Here is a 12,273-nt window from a genome sequence, read left to right as displayed (position 1 = left end):
ATAATAATATTTGTACTATATGCTTCCGTGTTTTTGTAACAAATAAGAAAACCTATGTAAAAGATTTTCTAGCTATTGTATAAAGTATATATCAATGTCATCTATTATCATTATAATCAGAAATATTCAAACATTCCTGGTTCAAGGATAAAAACTAGGCTTGCTAACATAGAGTCTCTGCTTGTGGACACTATGCTTAAGGCACCTCTGTTCATCCAAGCTCTTTCCTAGATGGTTCATAAGCGCCAGAGCTTGTGAACACAAGCTGTGTGTTTCCTTATTCTGTAGGCCTGATAGAAGTCTTTGTTAATAAATTAAACATTGGAAGGTTGATTACCCAGCAGCAGCCAATCTGGGTGAGAAGGCTATGAAGGTGCCATATTGACAAATAGAAAGGCCATTACAGGCACAAGCTCAAGATATTTTGTTACAAACAATCTACAAATAGTTTCTTGAAATGCTGAGAATTTTTAATAGAATAAATGATTTTGGAGAGAAAAGGGAAAGAGAAAGCAGATCAAGAAGAGAAATTAATTTTTGGAATGGCTTAAAAGGCTAATTTAGCACAAGGGAAGGAAAAAATAGGATTCTTCCCTTTCCAAACCTGCAATATACATTATGCAGCTAACACCACATGTTGTAGAAATGAAACCACCCACAGAGAAGCTGGCAATTCTATGTATAAAAAGAGCTATTTTAGGTGCCTTTCATTTCCTTTAAGTTAACAAGAACAGTACAAAGCATATTTTTTAAAAAATGAAAATAACAGATCAAATTAAGTATAAATTTTCTATGGTTAGCAATTAATGTTATAACAATTTCAGATTGAATCTGTAGGGAAATAATTTAAAGAAACCATTAAGGCTTATCAAGTTAAACGAACAAACTATGCAGTGAATAAACTGAAGAAAACCAACATCTTTTTGGGTCCTTTATTTACACTCATTACTCCATGTATATGGATTTAGGAATAAACAAAGATCATTAAATGAAATCAATAAACATTGAAAGTGTACTATGCACAGGGTATCATGTACTAAATATTTTTGTCAATTACTCAAAAGAGAACATGAGAACACAATTTAGAGAAACCCTAGAAAACCACTGTAAAGGAAATGACAAACCTTTGCTTTGGTGGCAGCTGAGGCAAGGGCAGCTGCGGCAGCCGTGGCTACATTTCCTTCAGAAATCTCATGCTCTACTTTCTTCTTTCCAGTATCATTCTCTCTCTCTTTACAGGCATCATTTTCCTTATTTTCTTCACCATCCTTCTCTTCTGAAATGATCACAGACTCATTCTTAATGTCCTTTAATAACAAACCCTATTACTATCCTTTATGATATTATGACCAAACCACAAATATAGCCCTCTATCTGACTCAACACCAAGGCAATCAACTTAGTCTCTGATAGGGTCTAGTTTTTTAAAAGGCACATTCTGTCTTCTTATATTTCCATTTTCCCATAAACTCTATGCGGATCCTGCCGACATAAACAAAAATTCATTATATACAGGGTTTAAAACAATTGTTCTAGGTGAAACACGACATAGAAGAAACCCAAGTTTTAACACCACGTAAGTTGAGAAATGCTCTGGTAAGTTCTAATGGGCAAACAGATGCCATATAACTTTTAAAAATGGAATTCTGTTCAATACTTATCTTAAATATGGATAATGGATAAACTCTTGACCAAATGTGGGATAGAAGCAAGTGTTGAATATAAAATAAATCATTCTGATTCCATAAAACTGACATGTTTTTGAACAAATAAAACTAACGCATCTAGGATGAGAAGGTACGTGATCAACTGTGAATAAAGGTTTTCTATCAAATACCTGTGTTAAAAGTTTGACAACCAAGATACATAGGCAACTAAGAAAGATATGTATGACCAAAAGCCATTTCCCAAGAGAGTAGGGGTCCAAGTATGTGAATCAGTTTTCAAAAGAATAATGAAAAGCTATTAGCCACATTAAAGAATGCTCCAAAAAAACTGACAGAACTGCAAAGCAAAACAACCCTGAGGTACTGCCTCACACCAAGAAATTGGCAAAGATATCAAAAGACCAGAATTGTTAATGTAGGAGCTTTTGCAAAATAAAGAGTGAATATTTACTGCTGGGTTCAGAAATGGGCCCAAGGTATTACAGAAAGAATTTCATTCCCTTGGTTGTTTAAACTAATGGTGTCTAAAGATTATATTTTAAGAATAGTTTCCATCAGTTACCTGATTTGGTATCCTCATTAACTTCACTATCTTGTTCTTTCTCAATACTTTTATCATTTTCTCCATCCTGTGTTTTATCATTTTCATCAATTTCATTTTCTTTGTTTTCAACCTAAAGAGAAGGTGAGAGAGAGGTAGGTTACAAAAAGGAAAAAAAAATCCTTACAGGTGTAATACAGTTTTATGATAATAATGTAACCCAATTATTGTTTATTAAACATTTCAAACTGGATGCCACAGAGACATCTTAAACTGAATACGTCCTAAGTAGAACTCATACTTGTTAACTCCAAACTCAACCCTCTACCAAACTTATCTATTCTTTTCAAAGGAACCAATATTTTTCCAGTCTTTTGTGGTCATAATTTTGGCTTTATCCTCAACTCTTCACTTTCCCACAACCCACACACCTAATCAGTTTCCATTCCTTACTCCAAAAATATCAGACATCCAAGATATTCTCTCTATTCACAAAACCACAATCTGAATTTAGGCCCTCATCACTTCATCACACCAAGAGTATTACACTGGCTTTATAATTGGTTTCCCTGACTTTTCCCACTCGAATTTAACCTCTCAACTGCTGCCAAAGTGATTTTCTTTAAACAGTAATAACTATGTGATACTCCTCCATTCAATATGTAGTAACAGCTCCCTATAGCTTCTATAATAAGAAATTAAATCCTCTTTGCTTTTAAAAGTCATTTTACAGCCTGGAAAAGTAAGACCTGTTAATCAGTTTGAACTTAAAAGTGGGAAACAAGACTCATAATTCAATTCTGGCTACATAACAAATGTTAAAAAAACACCATATTTACTGCCTAAATACTCTCTACTCTGAATACCCCAAGGTGCCAGGTACCACAAAGCAGAAAGAAATATTTGACAATATAGCTTCTGCTCTCTTAAGAAGGTGAATCTTATTTCTAAGACTAGAACTTCAAACAGAGTAGATATGGGGGGAAAAAACAATGTTCATAAAATTTTTGAAAGAGGAAAATCTATTTAGATTCCAATTTAACAATTCAATAAGCTCATTAAGTGCTTATATGCAAAGGCATTGCATTTCATACTGTGATTGTGGCAAGAAGCAATAATATCCCATTCTACTCAAATCAAAAAGAAAAAAAGCATAAACAAAGTAACGGGAATTTTGGGGGCCATCTGAAGGAATATATAAAACCTGTCACAGCCTGATGAGTTTTCTGTCAAGGAATAACCCACTGTGGCACCTTATGGTAAGTAAGCAAAGGGCATGGTATAAACCACACCAATTTGTGTATAGTTAATTTCCAAGTCACAACAATTAGCAGAGAAATCATGTTGTTCCATGTTAAAATGGAATCTAAATGAATTATCACAAGAATGGATGCCAGAATGAGATATTTCGATATCTGTAGACTGAGGACCCCATTGTTCCAGGAACCTTGCATTTACAAGCAACTTCCAAATGTAACCTGCATTGTGAGGTAGAAAGGTACAAGAAGAAACAGTATGATGTGGTAGAAAGGAAACTGGACTACAAGTAAGAGGGTTTAAAACCTGGGTTTCTAATCCTGCCTTTGTGACCAACTATATGACCTTGGGCAAGCTAATTTTTTTCCATCTTTTTACATATTTAACAGCTGTGGGTTTTAGTTATATAAATTTTAAAAATGGACTTAAAAATATACATTTTTTCAAACTGAAAATAATCTCCAGCATTTTATGTGGAATTAATAAACAAAACATATAACAAAAACACCAGCACCAGATACTTACTTTGGTCAATGACTCACATTTCCAATTACTACTTTGGTAGAACTAGAACTTCAGTGGAATTGATAACCATCATCCAGTACAGATTGTTCTTATTGGATTCATCACCTCACATGATTCTTTATTATCTGCCCTACCCCCCGCCCCCAGCCCCTCAATCTTCCATAGACATGACCCAGTGACTTGTAGGCCTCCCTACCAGGTACCAGTAGAGCAACACGGCTCTCTGGTGTCATTCTTACTAAATGACTAACACTGCCTTCCTGCTCATGCATGTCCTCATTTGTGATTTTTAATATCACATCCTGCCTAAAAACCTAATTCAACTGAATTATTCGAGTTGCCTTCTAGCTTATGAAGAATTTAAAAATCTTTAAATAAAAAAGCTAAAAGATCATTCATATATCTAGTAAAATTATATAAATTCAGTAAATATTATCTTATCAAAGATATAAATAATTCCATTTTGAAAATTCCTTGGTTACAAAGGCATATCTGTAAAGAAAAAAAAATGTTATAGTTTATGTATTACCTTAGAATTTACAAACTATATGGTGATTTTCATTCTCTTCTCTAATTAGACTGTTTATAGGTCAAAAGAGTATGCTTTCAAGCCTCTCTCTTCATGACCAGTTTTCCACAACAACTACATTATTCTATTTTAATTTTATACTGCCCTGCCAAAGAACTTATTCCCTTTACCCACATGAGTGTCACTATAGCCACTGAAAGAAAGTCCTATGATTATGGGTAGCATGTCTTTTTTTAGATTTTTTTTTTTCCCTTTTTGTGTTCTAAATTCTACGCTCATAGATTTTTTCTCCCTAAGCATCAGACTAAATCTTGGGGAAGTTAATTACCCAATTAGGGTCTCAATTTCGTTACCTAGAAAATAAAATTCCTTATAACGCTAACATTCTATAATCAATACCTCAACTAAAAAGGTATACACACTTACCCTGTGTTCTGATTACTCTAAACTTCCCTTATATTCCTGAGTAAGGACATATATTGTACATCTTGTGTATAAGCCTTTGACCACTTAATTTTAATTCCATTAGGTATTTAGCCAATAATTTGTCTAAAGGGATCTTCAAATATTTTATATGGCTTTTCTGGTATAAAAAAATTCAACTTAACATACTTCACCTTTTCAGCCTGTTGTCCATCTGTCTCTGTTTCCATTTTTTCTTCTTCAGTACCATCTAGAGGGAAAGAACATAAGTAGCTCAACCAGATTATGTTTATAACAAAGCTCTTGCTAAGATAAACAGTGATACCAGAACTAAAAGAAGGTTATATCGATAAATGTGCCACCTTGATTTTTAGCCAATCTAAGATATTACACTAACAAATAAGCAATGAAAAATTGAAGATTTACTGTGGTTTTCAATTCAAAGACTCAAGTAGTCTACAGATTGGGATGAGATGTAATCACCTACCCATAATAAATATATTCATGGACTGAAATACAAGAACCATATTATATTAAAGTAGTAAGATCATAGGAAAAGAATAATTTCCTCTGGAAAGCTGACACAAATATTCAAAAACTGAAGAAAATATGTTTTTACCAATTCGACTTATTAATAATAGTTAATATTCACACGGCACTGTAATGTCTACATATATTATCTTATTTGACTCTCATCAAAACATTTAGGTAGGTCTACTATTATTCCCATTTTAAAAAATGAGAAACTGAAGCTCAGAAAAGTTGATTTGCCCAGGATCACACAAAAGCTATTGTTTGAGACAGGATCAAAACTCAGGTCTTTTCAATTTCAAATCCACTGCCCCATCCACTACAGTAAGACATCTCTAAAAGCATCATACCTAAAACCATCACATAAATCACCAACATCAATGTCTTTCCTCCAAATTTCCCTATTTATGCTGACAGCACCACTACCAATCTCATCTCTCAGAATCAAAACTCTGAAATCAGCTCTGATTCTTCCTTTTCTTTCATAGTCTACTACTTGCAAAATACTATAGATTCTAACCTCTAAAATTTTTTTTTTGGTAGAGAGGGCAGAGAGCATGCAAACATCCTCGTAGAGGCTCACATGGATACGTCTGTATTGTTCACAACTCAATTACTAGAAAAGCTTCCAAACAGATTACCCTACTTCCAGTTTCTTCTTGCTCCAATCTATTCTACAAATAGCTGCCAAAATAATTTTCTTAAAGCATAATTTAGGACATGTCACCTCTCTGTTGAAATATATTCAGTGGCTTCTGACTGCCACTATCAATGAATACAAATTCCTCAGCCAGTCTTGTAAGGCATTCTACAGTTTGGAATTCACCTACTTTTCCAGTCTTATTGCCCCACCCCCCACCCCACCCCCACCCCTGTCCCCACCCAGAAGCACTCTTTTGTTGTTGGTCAGTTATTCTAATCATGTCCAATTCTTTGTGATCTCTTTTTGGGTTTTCTTGGGAATGATACTAGAAAGGTATGCCATTCCCTTCCCCAGTGCAGTTTACAAATGAGTAAACCAGGCAAACAGGGCTAAGTGACATGCCCAGTGTCACAGAGCTAGTAAGTGCCTGAGGCTGGATTTGAATTCAGGAGGAGGAGTCTTCCTGCCTCCAGGCCTGATGTTCTACCCAGTGCACTGTCCCATCTAGTTTATTATTTCCCATGATGGGATTCTCTCTCTCTCTCTTTAAAGCAGCAGTATTCTGCTTTAAATTCTCCTGAAGTACTTTGTTTGAATCTCTCCTTTGCTCCTTTCATGTTCTAGCCTGTGTTCAATTCATGAGGGCAAATGTTGAATATAAACTCTCTGAGGGAAAGAAATAGTTTGTATAAGCAGTCAGAAAAAAGTGCTTTGCATACAGGAGATGCCTAATAAACATTGATTGTATTGCTGAATGACTTTATCCTACCTGAGACAGCAGAGATACGAGTAAGTATATGAGTGAAAAACGACACACTGGGGTTTTTCATTTAAGATTTTTTTTCCTCCAATTTTGAGTGATGACAGAATTCTACTTTCCAATAATCTCAAGACAATACACTAACTCAGAGTCCTTGGTAGGACAGCATATCTCTGACGCCAATCCTTTAATTAAGTACATTTCCAAGACAAACTGATATAAATATCTCTCTCATTATGACAATGGTGCAGATAAAGACAGTCCCTTTGGAATGGGAAAATCCCAGAGACTGAATACATGTTTCTAAGATTCTGTTTAAATCTTTAGTCTTGATATTGCGCATAAGTGGCTTTGTGCATTAGTACCCAGAATAGAGTCTATTGTACAAAGCAATTAAAAAAACAACAAACCTTTATTTAAGATAGTCATCACCATGAAAGAAGAGAAATAAACTACTTTAGTTTTAGATACTGATGGGAAGTTCAAATCTTCTCAGTGACACAAACATCAGATGACAAAAATCACTGTTCTAAATGTACAGTGTGACACATTTTATTAAGGCAAGAGCTACTCAGCACTAAAGAATAAACTAAAAAAGATGGTGATGAAATCCTAATAATGCTGACCCCAGTCCCAATATTCTAACCTCCTTATAGGTCCCACTGAACAGCAGGCCCATTACCCCTGTCTAGTCACTTGCCCCGCCCCCCCACTCAATATCCTAACTTCTTCCTATATGTCTCACTGCTCACTAGAACAGGTGTGTCTATGAACTCATTATTTCTCACAGGAACAGCAGGTGGGTCCATAAGATGGGATCCCAGCCACGTAGCCCCTAGACCCATTCCTCATATTTCCCACAGAAAAAGCAGGTGTGTTCAGGCACTAAACCACAACCACATCCATCCAGTCTCAGACAGGACCACAATATTCAGCCAATCAGAAAGCAACACCACCAGGATGTCCAAGCAGAATGTAGACCCCAAAATAATAGAAGGGACTTTCCCTAGGTAGACATCTGCCTAGGAATAGTAAAAAACTGACCTAGAGTGAACTTACGACATAGAGAGGCTTATTATAACATCATTATCATACCTACATACCACCCTGTAGTAGCAATTTAGGTTTGAAGATCTCATATATCTTCCCATCATTTCCTTGCCCCAAACTTGTTTACCATGAATTTCCCAATTTTGACATCCATGTAGCTAACCCATTAGCTACTGCCCACAAATCAGTAAATATATGACACTGTCCTCCTTTCTCTAATGGCTTGATGTACTGCCATAAGTTCAGCATATTGACTACTTCCACCTATCCCAGTCCTTTCCAAAGTTCTCTTAGTACATGGATTATAGGCTACTGCTTTCTAATGTTTTTTTATGGCTGTCTCATCAGTAAACCATGCATCTTTCTTCTGTTCTTCAGTTAGTCCATCATATCCAGCATTCCATTTTACTAAGGATTGTACCAACTGTTGCCTTAGTTCAGGGGTTTTGTCATTTCCATCAATGTCTATATTTGCAATAGATTCATGTAGAGCAGAAACTCCACTTTTGCCTGTTTTCGATCTATTCTGAATATACTTGTGCATGTCTAGTTCTATAAGATGCTGGGGTATTCATTACCCAAGTCATAATCAGGATTCCAGGCCTTAATATCACTTCTTCATGGCCCAAAGTCAGTTGTTCAGTCTCTACCAAAGCCCAATATGCAACTAACAACTGCTTTTCAAAAGGTGTATATCTTAATCCAGACGAAGGTAGTTTCCTTGACCAAAATCCTAAGGGTACATTTCGGCTTTCTTGTTTCTGCCATAAACTCCAATTCACATATTCATCTTGTATAGTCACTTGTAATTCCACCGGTCTACTTTGCATAGTCCATAAATCCAGAGCCAATTGTATAGCAGCTGTAGCTTCTTCAAAAGCTTTCGTCTGTTCAAGCCCCTAGTCAAATTCATACTTTTTCCTGGTAACTTGATATAAGGGTTTCAGTATCTGCCCAAGATGTGGAATGTGGTGTCTCTGATATGCAAACAGTCCTATGAATTTCGGTGCCTCCTTCTTATTGGTGGGGATAGGAAAAGTTTTTTTTTGAGCTTGTGGGGGAATTTCTCAGTCCTTTACTCCATTGTATGTCTAAAAACTTTACAGTTTGAGCTGGTCCTTGAATCTTTGCAGGGTTGATTTCCCTACCTTTGCTTTTCATATGCTCAATTACAAGTATCAAACTCTTCTCCACTTCTTTTACATTTTCTCCCTGTATCAAATATCATCTATGTAGTGGTCAAGCTATTTATATCACGTAACTTTAATTTATCCAAATGTTCAGCCACAATTCCATGACAAATAGTTGGGCTGTGGCAATCAGGTAAAAGCATATTGTCAGCCCTGCCATGTGAAAGAAAACTGGTCACATTTTTAGGAGTCTACTGGGGCCAAATCAATAACTGCATACCAAGTCCCACTGTATTTCTGGATCCTTTCTATTAAGGTAACAGTATCTGAATTCTTCTTTACAACTTGACTATTGTGTAAATAAGTTCAATGTGAAGTTATATGTAGAAGATATACTGGATTCCATGCCGTCTTGGGGATGGAGGGGGGGAAAGAAAATCTGGAACTCAAAATTACGTAGACTTGAGTGTTGTAAACTAAAAGTAAAAAAATCTCAAAAAAAAAGGTTACAGTATCTGGAACAGCAGCATGTAAGGGTGGAGTCACTTTATTCAATTGTCTATAATCTACTGTCATTCTCCATGTTCCATCTGATTTTCATACTGGCTGTACAGGATTATTCCACTGAGTAGTAGAGTCTAACACTCCTGCTAACATATTCCTTTATAGTATTGCCAATTTCATCCTGCCCACCTGGCACACAATACTGCTTCAAAGTTATTATTTCATAAGGTTCAGGAAAAGTGACTGGGTCCATCTTTACTTGTCCCACCAAAACTGTATTAATTCCTGTCTTCCTTACTACAAATTGATATCTTCCCTCACGCAAATTCAGAGTCATGCTTTTCAATATACCTATTCCAATGATGTATTCAGGAACGGGTACAATGACCACGGTATATTCTTTCTCAGGCAACTGTCCAATTTTCATCATCAGTTTCACTTGTTTGGCTGATATTTCAGCCCCACCTAGTTCTGTGATGGTGATGGTAATAGGAATTCCACGCTTAAATTCATTAGGTTCCATAAATCAAGCTGGCCTCTGCCCCAGTGTTGATTAATGCCCTAGTTATAGTACTTGATCCATTTTTCCAATATATAGTCAGATTAATATGGGGTCTGTAATCCTGTCTGTGTGTTTCTTTAATCTAACCTGGGGCTTGGCCTATTCCCTAGTCTCCTTGAAGGTGTGACTTACTTGGATACAAAGGTTCAAGATCTGTTGGATTTGTAGGGGCAGTTCTTACTTCTCTATTCCATTTGCTATTAAGCCCCTTATCTCAGTATGTTCTGTATAGCTCATTAGTTGGAATACCATCTATTCTTCCAAAATCTACCTCTGCTTTCAATAGAGCAGTAAACATTTCTTTCCTCATCACTCTATCCCAACTTTGAATCTGCTGGCTATTTACACTTCTCTCTCAAGGAAATCTATCTTTTCCCCAGTCTCCTAAGCCACTTAATTGTGAAATCTTATCCAGCACCTCTGAAAGAGGGTTCCCTACTCCTGCAATTAGCAGTCAAAATTGCATGTTTGTAAGTGGTGGGTGCTGTTTTAATGATCAAATTCCCATGAGGATCCCAAGGGAGTTTCATAATAAACTTCAGCCTTCCCTATCATAATACCAGTCTTCATTATCTCCTCCTTTACCTTTCTTATACAATCCCTAATTGAATACCAAGATCTCTCTGCAGTAGGCCACATACTATCAGCAAGATATTGCCTTTTACAACTGGCTGAAGCCAAAGCCAACAAATTGGTTGCTTGGTTACCTTGTTGCAAATTATAATCCCTAAATACTTGCTGTACAAAAGAATTCTGATTAATACTTATGAATCTCATACAATCCACAGTATCTACAGAAACTCTTGCGGCCCCATCCAAGATATTAACAATTCTCCCATTCTCTGGGTGAACCTACTCAAGGTATCTGTGATTTCGTGCTGTGTAAAATCTTCCAAAACCTCTCTGAACACAGTACTATGATCTTGCATTTCTTGCTTAATTCGCTGTATGGGGCACACCGCTGGCTGAAAGGTCTGGTACGATACTGTATCATTCTATGGCTCAGGAGCATCATACCACAAAGTATCATCTCGTGCCTCAGCTTCTGACATATGCTTCTATCTAGATTTTCTCCCCCTGTTACCATGGTAACCAGACTGGCTGCTAGACTTGACCTGGGCTGAACTGAGGTGCACACTTGACCTCCTTGGCTCCCTCTACCTTCTACTTGAATTTACAGCTAAGTTAGTAGATTCTGGAACAACCCCTTGTTCTACCACCCGAAATTCCCCATCTTGCTGTGCTATAGAAGAAATATTCCCGTTTGCGTTAGACATTTCAGTAACTGTCTGGGTTCTCCCTCTCATAATAGTCTTTCCCTGCTTTCATATATAATACAATAGGCTGTGAGTAAAATCCAGTCTCATCTAGAGATCACTACTGGCATTTCCCTTCCTGGCTCAACTCCAAACCTCTAGGTCCTTCCCTCTGTACCTTCTGTTTCCAGTCCTCAAACAAACCAGTGTTTTTAGACCATTCCCTTGCTAGGCAACAATAAGCCTCCCATCCTGGGATAACTATTTCTTCCTCTAAAGTCCTTGTACCTCTAAAGAGAGACTTATACCTTGTGATCCTGTTCATGAGGCCAAAGAATGTATCAGTAAGGCACTAAGTACAACATCAGTGATAATCATGAATATGACTATGTAGTTCTGCATCACAAAGTATGAGAGACTCTCCTCTGCTACCTGATTAGTTTCTGCTAGCTCCTCTAATAAGTTTTTCACACTAACATATTGTGATCAATACTCTCATGAAACATATACAATTCAACTGGGAACTGGAGAAAATGACTCAGTTTTTAAAAAGATTCTTTAATGATGGGAATTTTAAGCAATTTGGCAAAAAACAGCTTTAATCAATTCAATTCCACTTATTAAGCTTCTGTTTTTTATACTGCACAACAGGTCCACAATCACCTATTCAGAAGCCTTCCCGGCCTATGAACAGGTCTGGTTATAAGTAAAGGGAAAGGTCTGAAGCTAGGATAGACTTGTAATGATTGGGTCTTTTAATTTAAGTGTACTAAAATTATAAATCCTTCCTTTTCCATAAAATCTCAACTGTGAAGCTAGAAGGAATGGTATTGATAAACAGCTGAGAATTATTTAATGTGAAAGCTGAGATTCATATGTCCTGCTTTTGTTTGAA

General features: G+C 36.4%; 1 protein-coding gene across 1 annotated transcript in view; it reads right to left on the bottom strand.

Annotated features, from left to right (window-relative positions):
- Positions 1 to 12,273, bottom strand: part of SMARCC1 (SWI/SNF related, matrix associated, actin dependent regulator of chromatin subfamily c member 1) — a 206,842-nt gene that overhangs the window by 40,761 nt on the left and 153,808 nt on the right. Inside the window, exons 22-24 of the mRNA XM_036737909.1 lie at positions 5,137 to 5,192; positions 2,230 to 2,341; positions 1,125 to 1,276 (exon numbers count right to left, since the gene is read on the bottom strand). Coding sequence (XP_036593804.1) covers positions 1,125 to 1,276; positions 2,230 to 2,341; positions 5,137 to 5,192 — 320 coding nt within the window. The remainder of the gene's footprint in view (positions 1 to 1,124; positions 1,277 to 2,229; positions 2,342 to 5,136; positions 5,193 to 12,273) is intronic.

This window comes from Trichosurus vulpecula, chromosome 9 (assembly GCF_011100635.1).
Source record: "Trichosurus vulpecula isolate mTriVul1 chromosome 9, mTriVul1.pri, whole genome shotgun sequence".
Taxonomy (NCBI): domain Eukaryota; kingdom Metazoa; phylum Chordata; class Mammalia; order Diprotodontia; family Phalangeridae; genus Trichosurus; species Trichosurus vulpecula.
Note: the sequence above shows the minus strand (reverse complement) of the source record. Positions and strands in the feature narration are given on the sequence as shown.